A 17,739-nucleotide genomic window follows, 5' to 3' on the forward strand; every position below is an offset into this window, starting at 1 on the left:
GAATAATTACATTGAATAAATAAGGTACACGACTCCTTCAAACTGTTAGTTTGATTGTTGTGTTTTTCTAAGCAGGTCCAGGATGCGACGGGAGGTCCTCATGGAGGGTCTCCAGGACAACGACACAGACACAGAACACCACAGCTACTCTCCCTCGGCCATACAGAGCCCCATCTCAGACGGAGATGAGAGGAGGCTGCTGCACCCCGCTGGACGCACCCCCCACCCCATCCGCCCCCTCAGCGCCAACACACCACTGCCTCATGTCAAACAGGAGGCCAGTGAGCGGGAGGACGAGGGAGAGGAGGAGGAGAGGAACGGCTACATCAAACAGCCTAAGATCCAGTGTTTCTCTATGGGTGTCCAGTTCCCTCAGTTGAAAACGGAGCATGAGGACCTGATGGGTGGCTGCCGAGAGCTCCACCTGGCTCCACACTATCCTCAGAGCCTGAGGCAGGAAGAGGGTATGAGCAGCCAGGCTCAGGGGCTCTTCCAGGAGGCGCTCTCCCTAGATGGTCCCCAGAGAAACAGCCAGTCCAGGCACGAGGTTGACGACTCCAGCAAGTCTCCCGTGGACCCGGTCAGCTTCAAGGCCTCGTCTGAGCCCTCCCGCAGCAGCCTGGAGGTCTCACTCAACTCCCCCTCCGCTGCCTCTTCGCCCGGCCTCATGATGTCCGTCTCCCCTGTCTCATCTTCCTCTGCACCCATCTCCCCATCCCTGCCCAACCCACCCACGACAAGCACCAACCACAGCCTGGACCCTAACCCCATGCCTCCCATCCAGAGCCCCAAGCCCAACAGGAGCGTTCAGAGACGCACCGAGAAAATTGCCAACCTCAACAACATCATCCACAGGCTGGAGAGAGCGGCTAACCGGGAGGAGACCCTGGAGTGGGAGTTTTAGGCCCCTCCCTTCCTCCACATTTCCTCAGTCCTGCTGACTCACACCAGACATGGGAGACTCTTAAAGAGAAGCTTCAGGAACACATGAAGTGGAGCCTGGCTCCTGAAGGCCTGTCCTCCCTGTCCTCCCATACTGAATAAATACCCTGTAGGATACCAGGGGAAACCAGAGCTAAACTTACAGACAAATTCCGTTAGAGGGCTTTTAGAAAATAAAAAATATTTATAAATGTGTTTTAGTTTTTTTGATAATGGATACTACTTTGAAATATATGTAACAGCACTAGCTGTTGTTTTACCTAATGGACTCTGACGTGAAGACTTTTGCAGCTATGGTGTCATGAAATGTACACTGAAGTTGTGTAGATTGCCACTGGGTGAGATTAAAAAAGACTCTGTCTTAAGCCATCAAAAGCACTATAATTATATAAAAAGAGACAATGACCAAATTTGCTAATTTTTGAATAGCAATTTTTCCGATTTTGTCTGTAAAACGGGACAGTTTAAGTCAAGTAACGTGAAATTGTACTACTGACTAAGGGATAGTCCTTTACGACTCTAAATATTCAACATCTCCTATGTACTTAGTTTCTTGGTGATATGTTTTGAAACATTTGTAACACAAAAGTATAAAGTGTGGTTGTACATGTTGTAGAATTGTCTGCAATAGCCTTCTGAACCAGATGTATCATGGTATTCAACTGACCCTGTTATCCTCTATAGTTAGTCACCTGTGATATACTGGAGCAAAAATTTGTGAAAAGAAATCTGTGAAAAATAAGAAAAAAAGGAAATGTAAAAACTAACGAGTAGAATCTTTTTTTGTTGTTATATAATCCTGGAGGTTTACAGTTTTGAACCCTTGTGCACTTGTCAGTAAGTGAAACTCACTACACATGAGCACAGTTTACATGATTTATTTCAGACTTACCTCTATGATCCTTTAACCTCTATGATCCTCCCACCGTTTGAATAAATTGATTAAGATATGTTTGAATTATGTCTCAGACAGCAATGGAACCTGAGAATCTATTAGTGAGGAGTCACAGGCAAATATTGACATTATTTAATACCACATTGAGAACCCCTGCTCTTGGATAACAAAAGACTTCATCCTCCTTTTCTCGCTTGATCCATCGTCCTTCTGTCCTCTCACGGGCTCTCATGCTGTTCCTCCTGCAGTCGTGTTTATTGTGCCCTTCCAGAGAGGTAACGCATTACTCCCTCAGTTGAAATACACTACATAACCAAAAGTATGTGGACACCTGCTCATAGAACATCTCTTTCCAAAATCATGGACATTAATATGGAGTTGGTCCCCCCCTTTGCTGCTATAACAGCCTCCACTCTTCTGGGAAGGCTTTTCACTAGATGTTGGAACATTGCTGCGGGGACTTGATTCCCATTCAGCCAAAAGAGCATGAGGTCGGGCACTGATGTTGGGCGATTAGGCCTGGCTCGCAGTCAGCGTTCCAATTTATCCCAAAGGTGTTCAATGAGGTGGAGGTCAGAGCTCTGTGCAGGCCAGTCAAGTTCTTCCACACCGATCTCGACAAACCATTTCTGTATGGACATTGCTCTATGCACAGGGGCATAGTCATGCTGAAACAGGAAAGGGCCTTCCCAAACTGTTGCCACAAAGTTGGAAGCACACAATTGTCTAGAATGTCATTGTATGCTGTAGCGTTAAGATTTCCGGGCCTAGCCAGAACCATGAAAAACAGCCCCAGACCATTATTCCTCCTCCACCAAACTTTACAGTTGGCACTATGCATCCGGGTATGTAGCATTCTCCTGGCATCCGCCAAACCTAGATTCGTCCGTCGGACTGCCAGATGGTGAAGTGTGGTTCATCACTCCAGAGAATGTGTTTCCACTGCTCCAGAGTCCAATGGTGGCAAGCTTTTGAACTCTCCAGCCAACACTTGGCATTGCGAATGGTGATCTTAGGCTTGTGTGCGGTTGCTCGGCCATGGAAACCCATTACATGAAGCTCCCGACGAACAGTTCTTGTGCTGATATTGCTTCCAGAGGCAGTTTGGAACTCGGAAGTGAGTGTTGCAACCGAAGACAGACAATTTTAACATGCTTCAGCACTCGCCGGTCCTGTTCTGTGAGCTTGTGTGACCTACCACTTTGCGGCGTTGTTGCTCCTAGACGTTTCCACTTCACAATAACAGCACTTACAGTTGACCGAGGCAGCTCTAGCGGGGCAGAAATTTGACAAACTGACCTGTTGGAAAGGTGGTATCCTATAACAGGTCCACATTGAAAGTCACTGAGTTCTTCAGTAAAGCCATTCTACTGCCAATGTGTGTCTATGGAGATTGCATGGCGGTGTGCTCAATTTTATATACCTGTCATCAATGGGTATGGCTAAAATAGCCAAATGCACTCATTTGAAAAGGAATCCACATACTTTTGTAAATATACTGTATTGTATCTGTGCACTTGTGAGTGCAAGGGAAATTGACTGTTAGATAAATGAGTGCCCGAGAATGTAATGTTTACTTTAGCTCTGGTTTAGGCTTACTGTGTGCTACACCTAGCGTTTAGTTCAGTGGGCTAACACAGTCTTGAGTCATTCAAACATCTCTGGTTTGATTCCTTGATGATAACATACTGTAGAAAGACAATACCCTATAGAGCACCAACAAGTCCTGATGGAAAGAACATGATACAATATGACATCATCAAAATTCTACAACGTTGAATTCGGTTTGAAAGTACATTCTATGACACAAAATTAAATCAATTATTTCATATTATGCTTGCCGCTGGCCACTACTGTATTGTGTCTGTAATATGAGTTTTGTCATGCTTGCAGTTTGCTAATATCTTCTATATTTTGCTTCTGTTTGGTACTCTGAACGATTTTAATAGATATTCAATACCTTGTGTATGAACTACTTACAGCACTTAGATATTAATAATTGTGAGGATTCATGAAAAGTTCCAATATCGAAATTATCCTAACTTTTAGTGTCCACAAGTCTTTGCCTTTACTGTATTGTTGAATTTGGTAGTAAACACTTGCACATGTCTTACTAGTTCAGAGGATTTGGATTGTATGTATAGATATATAAATATTACACATTTACTGAAAATGATATCATATGTTCTTGAACAAAATGTGCTGACTATATTGAAATGGAGTGTACAGATCTATTAACCAATCCCATATGAGCCAGTTCTGGTCTGGCAAGCTTGCCCATGATTTCGACCTTCTCTCAGGGTAGTCTTGCTTCTTAAAGCTTTACTGAACCAGTCACTCTCATCACTGGTCAATACAATAATGAATTAATATAATATCAGAAGTAAACAGAAGACAGGATGGTTCTTCTGCCATATGTTATATGGGATTATGGAAGTTTTAACTATGGGAATGCACATGGAAAACTAGTGGTTGGTTTTTGAGAACAATGGCAGACTATTTTGTAATCCGTTGGTGACAATGTTCAGAAGTAGGTCATTTAATCGAATGGTTTTTGTGAAGCAAACGGGGAGAGGAATAATTATAAAATTGCTGACATCCTGACAGAATTGACTCTTCCATACTTGCTGAGCAGATAAAGTATATGTGCTTGACATTATATACCTCTAAGGATGAAATAGGGGAATTTGGAAATCCCATATTAAACTATGACGAACTTTCCTTTGTTTTAACACCTAATTTTCTGTCTCAGTGATACTGTATATGGGAGTACTTAGAAGTAACTTTTCTTGTATGAGATATCATTGTCTTACAGAGAAAAATGTACTACACTGAACAAAAATATGAACACAACATGTAAAGTGTTGGTCCCATGTTTCATGAGCTGAAATAAAAGATCACAGAAATGTTCCATACGCACAAAAGCTTATTTCTCTCAAACGTTGTGCACAAATCATTTGTACATCCCTAATAGTGAGCATCTCTCCTTTACCAAGATGATCCATCCACCTGACAGGTGTGGCATATCAAGAAACTGATTAAACAGCATGATCATTACACAGAGTTGTGCTGGGGACAATAAAAAGCCACTCTAAAATGTGCGGTTTTGTCACACAACACAATGCCATAGATGTCTCAAGTTTTGAGGGAGCTTTCAATTGGCATGTTGACTGCAGGAATGCCCACCATAAGCCGCACCCAACATCGTTTTAGAGAATTTGTCAGTACGTACAACCGACCTCACAACCGCAGACCACGTGTATGGCGTCATGTGGACGAACGGTTTGCTGATGTCAACGTTGTGAACAGAGTGCCCCATGGTGGCGGTGGGGTTATGGTATGAGCAGGCATAAGCTACAGACAACGAACACAATTACATTTATTGATGGCAATTTTGATGCACATATATACCGTGACGAGATCCTGAGGCCCATTTCTTTTAAGGTATCTGTGACCAACAGATGCATATCTGTATTCCCAGTCATGTGAAATCCATAGATTAGGGCCTAATGAATTTATTTAAATTGACTGATTTCCTCATATGAACTGTAACTCAGTAAAATACTTGAAATTGTTGCATGTTGCGTTTATATTTCTGTTCAGTATAATAAATGGGTGAAAATGAATGGATTTACACTGATCCTTATGGATACTTACCTCTTCACGTAAACCTTATTTCATTGTTTGAATTTTGCATGCAATTTTATATTGGTCACTTGGAAAGGGATTATACTTTGTTTTGTATTATTGTTCTGGCACATTGACATTGACTCGGCACTTCTCCCTTTTTACACTGGTGAATTCCATGCATGTTGCAATTGCCAGTTTTGGTGACAGACAATGTGGAGGTGTAAACCTTTACCCATTACCCACTGGTTAAATGTTGTAGAGAGTGTGTGAAATTATATTCAACTTACTGAGTTGACTCTTTGTAGTATTCATGAGACAGGTTTAATATGTGAATAAGTTGGGGAATTCTACCCCAAATCCATAAGTAAAGGGCAGACATTTAGAAATCAGGTTTGGTTAAGCATCATGATTATTCTGGCCTTTGTCATAGATTGTGATTTGTTTGACACAGGGCTTTGTTTAAACTGGTAAGGGGAAATGCAAAGCTTTGCATCTTTTTTAAATTGACCTCCATCACTAAAAGGTGTAAAGTGCTAGAATAGTTGGGTCAGCAAGAATATGATTGTATTAGTGATTTACCGTCTATGAGATTTGGTTTTGTTCATAAAGGGATTTCAAATGTTGTTTAACAATATGTGCTCTGATGTTCCAGAAGTGAGCTAACAAGAGTAGACCTCTTAAATATCTTAGCCTCTGGCCCCACCTCTCTAGTCAAAAGAAATGTCATAACCTGTTAAAACAGATCATCTCATGTTTCAAGGCATTGGAACCTGTTAAAGAATGGATACAAATATGCGAAGTGTCTTTCATTCACATATGTATCAAGCCATCATCCAATACATTATTGTTTAAGATCCTATGTGTGTTGTGTTTTTTGTTACCACTATCAGGCTTCACAGATTGGTTTCCATTTTGTAAACACACACACACACACACACCTGATAAGCTAGCTAACATTGCAAATAATAAAGTAACTAGCTTCTTTCACTTTGACAATGTGGTCAAACTAGCTACAGTATCTATATTAATAAGGTTGTAATAGTCAAACTCATTTGTTGTCATTTTTGGTTGAAAAGGGTAAAGGTCAGTGGTGAAACGGCAAATCGAGTAAGAACATTTTCTCAGAGTTTCAACTTGTAAATCCGATTTGCAGGATCGTCCTGGGGAAATTTCCCACTGGGAACATAGGAGCTTTCGATAACTCCGATAGCACGTGAACGCTGCAATAAGACAAGGAAAATGGGTTATGGCTGGTTTTCTACATTCTCTCTGGTAGTATAAGGCATACTATCAATGTATGTAAAGTTTGACATATGTAAACAAAGATCGTAGAATTAGGTTTAAAAACGTGTACATTTCCCTTGTATTTATTTATTTGTTTACATCCTCGCGTGGTTATTTTGCGTGTCCCACCCATATGCAAATAAACGTGATTACGTTGCGTCCACGTCGCGCAGAATATTGGGTTGAGGCAGACACTCTGAGGTTGAAGAATCGCGGCGATGGCGACTTGGCTCTTCTACCCGACGGATTGAAAGTGGCCTCGGATATGACTTGTATGTATTTCTTAAAGTGTAGTTTATTGCAAACCCGGTGCACGGATCTTCAATTGAATGATTTGGCATTTCCATTCTCATTGCTTTATACATGGTGAGTACGCCGGTTGTCTCCTTGCTTCGGTGTGTTTTGACAGAGGCCTCGGTTTTGGGGTCCGCCCTCCATCTCATAACAACAACAAAAACTGTTCCAGGCAGACAGAGAGCTAGCTAGCAATTGCCAGTGCTGACTGAGTAGCTACGATGAGTAACTAACTGTAGGGGAAGACGAAGCAAAGCTGCTTTGTATCCAAACAGCAACACATCAAAATCATAAAGCGACCTATCAATATCAAAGCGTAACGTTAGTTAGCTGCTAGCTAGGTTACGTACGTATTGTTTCGATAGAATGTGTTTAACTAGCGCTTAGTTAGCTAACGCGTTAGCTAAGATAGAACACTGGTGTAAACAGTTGGATACGTTAGGTATGATTGATCAGAGAAAAATATGGCAAATTGTTAACGTGAATTGGCTAACTAGTACTACAGACTAGTCTGGTAAAATGGTCCGTAGTAAATGTTTACTTAGGGCCGTGATGTGCGTCGACGATAGTGACTGACACTGACAGAGAATGGATATTCGGAGTTAAAAAACAGCTTGTTAGCTAATCGTACATTTATGATTATTCTCGCGAACTAATGTTAATCTTGAGTTGGCTAGTTAGCTAGATAACTATCTAATTATGTTTGTTGAAATGGCTGTTTTTCTACAGCTCTTTCGCCTTATAGTTGAGGCCGTTAGCGAACGTTACATAGTTTGCACTAGCTAGCTAACATTATGTCAGGTGATAGTTTATATATTCCCATTGCCTTGCTAGCTAAATCTCTGTAAAGAAAACAGTCAAGACAAACTGCTAACGTTCATCAACAACGTTATCTGGAAGTTTATGATTGGAGTAATTATTACTAATACGTAACCTTTAGTACAAGTATTGGGAAAGTTATAGATCACTCGTGATTCACCCAGCTAAAGCCAGGCACAGGACATGCTCTTAACTCTAAAATAAATACATTTTATTCGGCTGGATAGATATATTTTGATAATGAGGACTATGTGTCAGCATTACAGCTAGACCTATTTATGCACATGCAACTCCTCAACCTTCACTTTCCCCAATAACCTTACACGGATCCTGTCTCTCTTTCCTCATGATTTTGGTAATTTAGCAGACACTCTTATCCAGAGTGAGTGAGTGAGTGCAACCATTTTCATATTTGTTAGCGCGGGTCCCCTGTGGGAACCCACAACCTTGGCGTTACAAGTGCCATGCTCTTAACAACTGAGCCACGCCGGACCTCATATCCTCTTCATGTCACAGAGAGTGGAAGTATTCACTTTGAGAGATGATGGTTTAAGCCTTTGGTTGAGTGCTGCAGGTTCAGATTAGATGCATGGAAGTCACATGACAGGACCAAGGGGCTTAGCCTGCCTTGTGTGACTCTGAACACAGAGCCAGACTGAGCAGAGGTCATGGGTCACGAGCCCGCTGAGGTAAACATGCTGATGTGTGTCTGCAGGCCAGTGTGTGCGACATAGATACGTTTTATCAGTCAGTGCCAGCAGGGAGGAGCAGGGTGCCTCTGGAGCATGCACTGCTACATAGCGCTCAGTAAAGTGACAGAATGACATCCCTTTAGGCCGAGCCTAGGTCTTTTCAATCTACACTGAACAAGTATGTAAACGCAACATGTAAAGTGTTGGTCCCATGTTTCATGAGCTGAAATAAAATATCACATAAATCTTCCAGATGCACAAAAAGTTTATTCATCTCAAATGTTTTGCACAAATGTGTTTACATTCCTGTTAGTGAGTGTTTTATCCTTTGTCAAGATAATCCATCCCTGACTGGGGTGGCAGGTAGCCTAGTGGTTAGAGCATTGGACTAGTAACCGAAACTACTAGGGGTAGCTGAGGAGTATTTCTGTCAGCCGGGCATGGCTCCCCAGTGGCCGGTCATGGCTCCCCAGTGGCCGGTCATGGCTCCCCAGTGGCCGGTCATGGCTCCCCAGTGGCCGGTCATGGCTCCCCAGTGGCCGGGCATGGCTCCCCAGTGGCCGGGCCTAGGCCCACCCATGGCTGCGCCCCCACCCAGTCATGTAAAATCCATAGATTAGGACCTAATTTATTTATTTCAATTGATTGATTTCCTTATATGAACTCTAACTAAGTTGGTTCAGGTTCTACACTTCAGAAAGGGCGCATTGGGTGTACTGGGAATTTTGTCTAGTCACTGCTAGACAGGTCAAACTCAGTGGCATGCTCCAGAGGGGGTGTGTGTGATCCTGAACCTGTCAATCAACTGTCTTCCCTTGATCAGGTTTCAGTCTGCAGGTTCTGACATTTACAAGCATTTTGTGGGCCTGCAGGCAGGTTGCATATCTTGAACAGAGATGAGACAATGAAGGTGCAATGTAAAATAATGTGAAATTGCTCTGTTGTACAAAGAGCAGCGATGGATTTCTGTTTCACAGCTGGTTCTGACACCATGCTCTTACAGTTGGTTTGTTGGTTCTGTGTTGGTTTGGGACCTTGTAGTATTTGACCTGGTCTTCAGCCAAGACCTACAGCACCATCTGGGAGAGTTTCTCAGTTTCTATTTCAAGTTAAAGATGACATGAACAGGTCTCTTGCAAAATAATGTCTTTTTTTTTAAAATTCACATTAACCAAATGCTTTATGACTAGACCTAAATATGAAATGTTTGGCAGTCTTATTTTTGTCATGCTCTGTGCATGAAATATAGCACAGTTTGTATTTTTAATTTAAAGAGTCTCACTAGCATTGATGTTCGTGTTGATTGATGAGCATAGTAAACTGGCTAAAGTGTACTAGGTAAATTTCGTCTTTCCGTTCCCCAGATGTTTGTGGTGTCTCTCACCTACTTGCAGTCTACTATAACCACCAGCACAGCTATGTTTACCAGGGAATGAACGGGTCTATTGTAGATTCAATGTTCCAGTGAAAAGTAAGCAGTTTGCAATGTTTAGAAGAGTTAGCAAGTTAACCATTTTATTCATTCCTTAGAACTAATTTGGTATTCTCTCTTTTCCTACAGAATTCAATGTCTTCACTCTAAGTCACATTTTCACAACGGGATCATCAGGATAGCACCTCATCTGTTGCTAGTTCTCTTTGGTGAGTTGTAAAACCGGTGCACACCACAGTACTCACTAGGCAATTTGTTGAGCTTCCTATCATTTTTAAGTGACGTTGAAAATAACATTCTGGTCTGTATGAAATGTTCCACACGTGACACAGAATGTCTGTTTGTGTGCCCTACCCTCCAAATCCAGCGACTGCGGGGTATTACTCTCATCCATGTGGTCACTGGAATAAGATGCACGTTAAATGAAAAGACTAGGTTCCAGTTTGTGGAGAAATCAAGATTGTTGTGTTATTTAGTAGTAAAGCATTAACAGCACCTTTCTTTCCCCGTCTTCCACTGTTTACAGACTGAGATTTGGGGTCAAGTGAGGAAGGCATGTGTTCCTTGTCCAGTGACCCACACTCCTTCACAGGGGCCATGGTAAAGTGCATCCTGATCATGGCGTTTTCTGTCTACCAGTACAGAATAGCTGCTGTCTGTATGTGTCTGCATAATCGGAACTCTCAATTGAATGTCAGCCTTTTTAATCGGCTGTGTTTACTGGTAGCCACATGGTTGCATCAGACGCACTGTCAAAGTTTCACCCTGTCTGATGCCTCGGTAGTGCATCTTTTATTTAGAATGGAGGCCTTTGAGGGATATGGAGCAGTATTACACCCTGGTCAGTCATTAAAGAGCGTGTCTGGCGGTGTGTGTGTGTGACCGTATGTGTGTCTCTGACCGGGTGTATGTGTGTATGTCTGCCAGGATTGACATTAAGAGTAGCCCTATAGCGCGGGGCAAGTGATTTGCCTGAAGGTCAAGTGCCTTTCAGACTTTACTGTCAATCGCTGATGTGTATGTGTGTCTCTGCCTGTGTCTGTTATGCGTTCCTGTGCCTGCCCCCTGGCTGGCCCCTGCAAAGTGTTACCCCAGCCGTGCAGACACTGTCAGCTTGGCTCCCAGACAGCGGTCAGTTGGTTGGTTGGTGGGGCTGAGGTAGCAGCCCCTGTCCTTTCTGTCATGTCTATGGACCACCGCACTAGTGCCATCATGCTGTCACTGGACTCATAGACGATCCTAACCTAACCGCTCAGGGGCTCCAGCCCCCTGTTTTTTGGTCCCTGAATAAAAATAATTGAACTGATTCTGTGTTCATGCCACACATTCCCATCAAATAAACCCTCTGTGGGTTTCTAAGATATGCTGACCTTCTATTGGGCAGTAGGTATGCAACATCTAAGAGCTCCTCACTATAGCATGGAAGGGGGCAGACAGTTTGCAAATGGATACCAGTTGAATGGATTTAATTTGGGCCTTGATTGTTTTTAAACACACTTGGTTGTAAATAGATTACTTATGATATTTTCTACTTGGCGAAGTGTGCTCTGTAGCCGGTGTCTGTTTTCTGTCTCAGAACTGGATTGCACAGACCCGCTTTAGTGTCATGCCAGGCTGTCAGCCAGAGTTGAGGCACTTTTAGCAGTGGACTTGTGTGTGTGTGTGGAGAATTGAGAGATTGCACAGGGATGATTCAAGACAACACACCTATTGAGAGTTTGTTTTAGCATCAACACTCTATCTTCCTTTGGCTTCATCATTGGCTATTTGAAATCCTATTCAGTGAAAGTTACTGTTAGAGGTATGAAAACTGAGGTTAAATCTGGGAGTGGTTGGAGAATGGCTACAGTTGAAGGTGCTTGTAACCAGTGAATGGGGATAGTAGTGGACTATTGAGTTATTTTACAAGACACGGGTAATGATATTCCACATCAACTACACATCTTCTGATTGGCAGGAGGAGGAGGAGGAGGGGCAGGAGAGCATGGAATGTATCCAGGCCAATCAGATCTTCCCCAGGAAGCCCCCAGTCCTGGAGGAGGAGAGCCTGCAGGTGAGAACACTAGATGTCTGGGCTGGTTAGCACGATGACAAGTCATGCCAGTTATCGCAAAGTCATTTCTATACGTGTGTCAAGTATGTGTAATGGTCATGTCTGCACATAGTTGTGTTTTTATATGGCACCTCCTTTTCAAGTGATATGCTTCTGTGCCCTTTGATCTTTGATATCTTCCCTCCCATGGTGGCAGGTGCCCTTTCCCGAGCTGCATGGCGAGTTCACAGAGTACGTGGGTAGAGCGGAGGATGCCATCATCGCCATGTCCAGATACCGCCTCCACATCAAATTCAAAGAGTCCATCGTCAACGTAAGTACTGCTGACTAACTAAGTGAAGGCTAGGTAGTTGGAAAGCACACAGTTTAATTTCAGTGTCTGAAGCAACTCTGCAGCTGGCCAGGACAGTGACACCCTATTGTCTCCAGTCTGTCTGTGTATCGAGACTTTTTATGAATGGAGACTGCGTGCTGGGGCCAGTGACAGTATGCCACTACTGTTGTGGAGAGGGCATTTAGATGGACTTGGTGATAGTCATTGGCAGCGGTGCCGCGTGACTGTTCTCAGCAGGTCTGCTTTTGCACTCGGTCCTTTGCTTTTCTCTTTCCACTTGCCGTTGCCATGGTTGCGACAATCCCGTCAGTGATGCACAACACATTCACCCTCTCCCCCTTTTGCCATGTTGGCTATATAGAGATTGTATTTGTTACCAATGTATGGTGATTTCGAAATGAACATATCATTACGCTGGTTTTATGGCCAATTCCCTCCATTTACTAACAAATGACACTGCTTTACTTCCTCTCACCATCCTGACATGGTACAGTAATAGTACTGTAGTCATGGTACCATAGTAATAGTGCAATAGTACTGTAATAATAGTACTATAGTAATAAACAGCCTTGTTGTGCAGGTTCTGCTCCTTTTGGATCAGCATGATACAGTGTATGGTATACAAAACATGTAGGCCTATGTCACACACAATCTATTTGTGTTCCAGTCACATCCACACTAACAGTTTACTGATCTGCACTAGAATGTTCCAGCTCTTACCACGTAGCCGACCTATTTGGTTTTATGCCATTGTTGCAGTCAGTCAATCATGTGTTTTATATTGTAGCGAACTGTCACTGTGTTCCATGCAACAGCGTGCGCGTTCTCTTCACACCCATTTGGATAGGATGGTAAAAGCGCTGGCGTCACATGGCTGTGGTTCATCGCTCACAAATCTGCCAGTGGGGGCGGGAGGCGCAAAGAATGGAGCGAGAGAACTCAGTGAGGCAGGCCGTTGATTTCATTGTGTGGCCCAGATTGGAGCTGTAGATTGCAGAGCAGGAATTAAAACAGAGCTGTGGGATGTGAGACTAAGGAATCTGTGGACAGTCAACAGGCTCAACAGAGACACAGCTTTAATTCAGTTTCTCTTTTCTCCTGTTTTCAACTACAGAGTGAGAGTTGTGAGGTGTCAGTAAGTGCCTACCCAGCAGTCCCTGCATGCCCAGTGTGGTGCCCTGCCCAGACTGGGCTGGATGACATCATGGCGACGTGTGTGTTAACCCGTTGCATGGCATTGGACTGTGTTGGAGTTGTGACACAGCATTAGCTTCACTCTCAGAGCCACTACAGAAAATAAAATGTGCTTTGGGTGAAACTTTTAGTAAAAGTATGCATTTTTCTTTATAGACTCTTCAAAATCTGCTCAAACATCTTGTTCAAAACATGAATGAATCTAATGTCGTTTTGACGGTATTTGCCTAGATCAGATGAGGGTGTTTATTAGACAGTGTGGGGGAATTTACTGCACTAGGATCCAGCACTTTTACATAGTGAATCAGTATACGATGGAAGAACATCAAATCAGAAGGCGGTATTCGAGGAGATGTGAAAATGACACAACCTTCGCCTGGAAAATACAGTTTGACAACTAATGCCGCTGGCTTACATTTGTAGGTGTGAAGGTGCAGCATGTGCTCAGATGGATTTCATGATGACAGCGGTGTAGCCTATAGCACTCCCGGCATGATCGGCATTATCACAGTTGACACGAAACACTAACTAGCCTACTAACTGGCTTTGAATTTAGACATGTTGTGGGTGTTGGTGCTGCACAAGCATGTGATTGTGAGTTCTGCTAACTTATTTTAGGATGGCCCCTCGTTCCGATGTTGAGCACATCTAGGCCTAGACCCTGAAGCTAGCTTATTTGTGTGAGCAGGGAGAAAAAATTCAGCCTGCTGGTTTGGAGATTGTGTGACTCTGCTGTTCCTGTGTCTGTGTTTATTCTCTCACCAGGTCCCTCTGCAGCTCATAGAGACTGTGGAGTGTCGGGACATGTTCCAGCTCCATGTCACCTGCAAGGACTGTAAGGTCGTCAGGTAAGACCACTGAAACGATGCATGCGTGTTGCAAATGCTATTTTTATTTTTTCTCTCTCTCTCTCAAATAAACGATCTTGGTTTAGGTCTATGATTGTGTTGCTTGTCTCCCAGGTGTCAGTTCTCTACATTGGAGCAGTGTCAGGTGTGGCTGAAGCGGCTGAGTGCTGCGGTCCGGCCCCCGTCTCTCCTGGAGGACCTCTTCTCCTTCGCCTTCCATGCCTGGTGTGTGGGCGTGTACGCCGGGGAGAAGGAGCAGCAGGGGGAGCTGTGCAGGCCAGGTAACGCTGGCAGTGATACTGGTGTCCTCGGACCTCTACTCAATTGGTGACAGACATAAGTCCTCATGTCTACTCTGTGTCCCTGTGTGCCTGTTAGGAGAGCATGTGACCTCCTGGTTCAAGAACGAGGTGGAGAGGATGGGCTTTGACACTCAAAACGCCTGGAGGATATCTGACATCAACAGCAAGTTCAGGTATGAGCAGCCAACCACCCCCGCTAACAGCCTGCATCCTACAGGGCTGATCTGATTACCAGGCCGCCCAGGGTAGTGCCGTGATAACCGTCTACTGTCCCCCTGCTGCACACACTGCTCTGTGTGTGATACAAGGCTGGTTGTGCTGTTGTCCTCCACTGATAATCAGCCTCATGTAGATAAGGGCCTAGCCCGGGATTAGGTGTCTGGTGATAGGGGCTTATTAGAGGCATCACACAGCCTGTGCTCCTGCTCTAACCACTGTCCCTCTCTCCTCTGGCGTTGACAGGCTATGCTCTAGCTATCCGCAGCAGCTCCTGGTGCCAGCCTGGATCACAGACAAGGAGCTGGAGAATGTGGCAGCCTTCCGCTCCTGGAAGAGATTCCCGGCTGTGGTGTTCAGGTGGGTCTGTCGGTCTTTGTAGTGAGTGAGGAAGAACGGGGTTGTCTGTGAATACAATGCAAAGCAAGGACGACTCCTTTCACCTTGAGGTTTGTTGCACGAGTAAGGGGGGGGGGGGGAATTCTATCTTTGCAAAAGTCCTTTTTTGGGGGGGACCCAATCCTCTCACAGGAGACGGTGTTATTGACTCTGGAGGCCAAATGGATCAGTGTTGCTCCATGTTGTTTTTTCACACAGTGCATTTTTTTCTCAGTTATTTGTCTCCTGACTGTCCCATGCCTCTCTTCTCCTCCAGGCACCAGAGCACGGGGGCTGTGATCGCCCGCTGCGGCCAGCCGGAGGTCAGCTGGTGGGGCTGGAGGAATGCAGACGACGAGCACCTGGTCCAGTCCATCGCCAAGGCCTGTGCTGTAGATGGCAGCTCCCGTAAACACCTGGCCATCGGATCCTACACCAACGGAACCAATGAAATCAACGGCACCAATGACCTCGTCGACACAGACTTCGGTCAGTCCCTAACATGCACACGTACCTCACACAGTGCTGAAGCAGCACCTTCCAATCTGTTTGTGTGGCTTTGCTGTGGACATTTGGTTAAGCGATGTGGCTTGTCTGGTAAAGTGAGGGGCCTTTGACTCGGAGAGAGCAGACCACATAACTCAGCGCAGGTTCACTGTCATGTGGAGTGTTTGATTTATGTTCAATCAGATTTATATCACATAAAAATAAATGTCATTTGATAATACTGACTGTTATAAGCTATGCAGAGATTTAAATAGTTGTCTCTCTTTGTTTGTCAGAATCGTCCCTGACGAACAGCTCGGAGGTGGAGACGCTGGCCATCCAGCCACAAAAGCTGTTGATCCTGGATGCTAGGTCCTATGCAGCGGCTGTTGCCAACAGAGCCAAGGGAGGGGGCTGTGAATGCCCAGGTAAGACGGCTCATCTCTGAGCCAGTGGCTCCAGTAGACTGAGGTCGATGGGTTTGCATGGAAGCAGGTTATTGTCGACTTAATGCCAACATTGCAACTGTCCTAACTGTCCTCACTATCCGCACTATTTTCTGCACCAAAGTAGTTGTTTTGGTAGTAATGATGTGTTATTTAACCACAAACGGACTCTCACCATGTCCTACTCCATACAGAGTACTACCCCAACTGTGAGGTGGTGTTCATGGGCATGGCCAACATCCACTCCATCCGTAAGAGTTTCCAGTCCCTGCGCTTCCTCTGCACCCAGATGCCCGACCCGGCCAAGTGAGTTCTGCCTCTAGCACTGCAGTGGAGCTCTGTTAAGATTGGGCTCACAGTCCAAAATGTATTACACAAGCAGCAACTCCCCACTCCAGTTTGTTGTCATGGTGGCGGAGTAACTGTAGTAACTCCAGAGGTGTTTTGGCCTAGGCCACACATTTGGCTTTGGTTTAGGGAGAGCTGGCCCAGCCCCAAAGTAAACAATCTCTTTCCATCTGAACTCAGAGATTCCACCCGCCGTTTTGTAATTGAATCACAATGACTCCCTTGAAGCAAGAGCACACTGTTGAAACTACTCAGACAAGACAATGGCCAAAGTTTTTCATAACAGAATTCAGACATATTAAAGATGCATATTTTTCATTTGGGACAGCTTGAAAACACCCTGTTATGTTTTGTTTGTATTACTCATTACATTTGGAGCAGGTCCTTAGTTTGTCTTTATCTAAGATGGGGAGTGGTGTTTATAAGTTAGTGCTTGGTGGGACTGAGTGTATGTGAGTGGTTTGTGTACACTACAGTGAAGCTGTGTATTCAGGAGATGATGCCATTCTCTCTGTAGCTGGCTGTCTGCTCTGGAGAGCACCAAGTGGCTGCAGCACCTGTCTCTGCTGCTGAAGGCGGCCCTGCTGGTGGTGAACGCTGTGGACCGCGACCACAGGCCCGTTTTGGTGCACTGCTCTGACGGATGGGACCGCACGCCCCAGATCGCCGCTCTGTCCAAGCTGCTGCTGGACCCATACTACCGCACCATTGAGGTAGGCTGGCTGGGGTGATCATTGGGCCCTTTTGCTTGATTTGAAGAGGATAATTTTAGGTTGATTTAATCATTTGACCAGCGGTCTGACGTCTTATCTCACCACTAGTGATGAGATGGGTGTGCTGGATGCATGCTGCATCGGAGCTTCTCAAAGTCATCAGGGGGCGTGGTCGAAGGGTGCGCACCTCATCTCTGCTGTCACATCCAACCTGGTTCGATATTTGCTTTTAATGCAGACGAGAGCATTGAATCCAGTTTGACAGATATAAGCTGGTGAAGGGTACCATGAGTTTTACGGTGCGTTCAAGACAACTGGGAACTCTGTTAAATACGAGGTCTAATAAGGGCGTCAGTGATCTTCAGGTTGGAAAGTTGGACCTCTTTCTAGAGGCCCGAGTTTCCGAGTTGGAATTCTGAGTTGGATGACCGTT

The 17,739-nt window shown here is 44.6% G+C and overlaps 2 protein-coding genes across 8 annotated transcripts in view; both read left to right on the forward strand.

Moving 5' to 3' along the window:
- Positions 1–4,761, forward strand: part of cux2b (cut-like homeobox 2b) — a 130,877-nt gene extending 126,116 nt beyond the window's left edge. For 4 of the 7 annotated variants that reach the window (XM_021621280.3, XM_021621282.3, XM_090190451.1 and 1 more), the window contains one exon: positions 73–4,761. In XM_021621280.3, coding sequence (XP_021476955.3) covers positions 73–904 — 832 coding nt within the window. In that variant the 3' untranslated portion in view covers positions 905–4,761. The remainder of the gene's footprint in view (positions 1–72) is intronic. The other 3 variants (XM_021621281.3, XM_021621283.3, XM_090190453.1) reach the window with 1 other exon arrangement.
- Positions 4,762–6,963: 2,202 nt separating this feature from the next.
- LOC100301748 (myotubularin related protein 3) lies at positions 6,964–13,690 on the forward strand. Its single transcript, NM_001160577.2, is given in 6 exon segments — positions 6,964–7,117; positions 10,118–10,197; positions 10,515–10,588; positions 11,946–12,041; positions 12,238–12,354; positions 13,490–13,690. Coding segments are annotated over 4 exon segments (414 nt in total). The 5' UTR covers positions 6,964–7,117; positions 10,118–10,197; positions 10,515–10,543; the 3' UTR covers positions 13,646–13,690.
- Positions 13,691–17,739: the final 4,049 nt, after the last annotated feature.

Source organism: Oncorhynchus mykiss, chromosome 11, assembly GCF_057628025.1.
Source record: "Oncorhynchus mykiss isolate SJ-2025 chromosome 11, ASM5762802v1, whole genome shotgun sequence".
Taxonomy (NCBI): domain Eukaryota; kingdom Metazoa; phylum Chordata; class Actinopteri; order Salmoniformes; family Salmonidae; genus Oncorhynchus; species Oncorhynchus mykiss.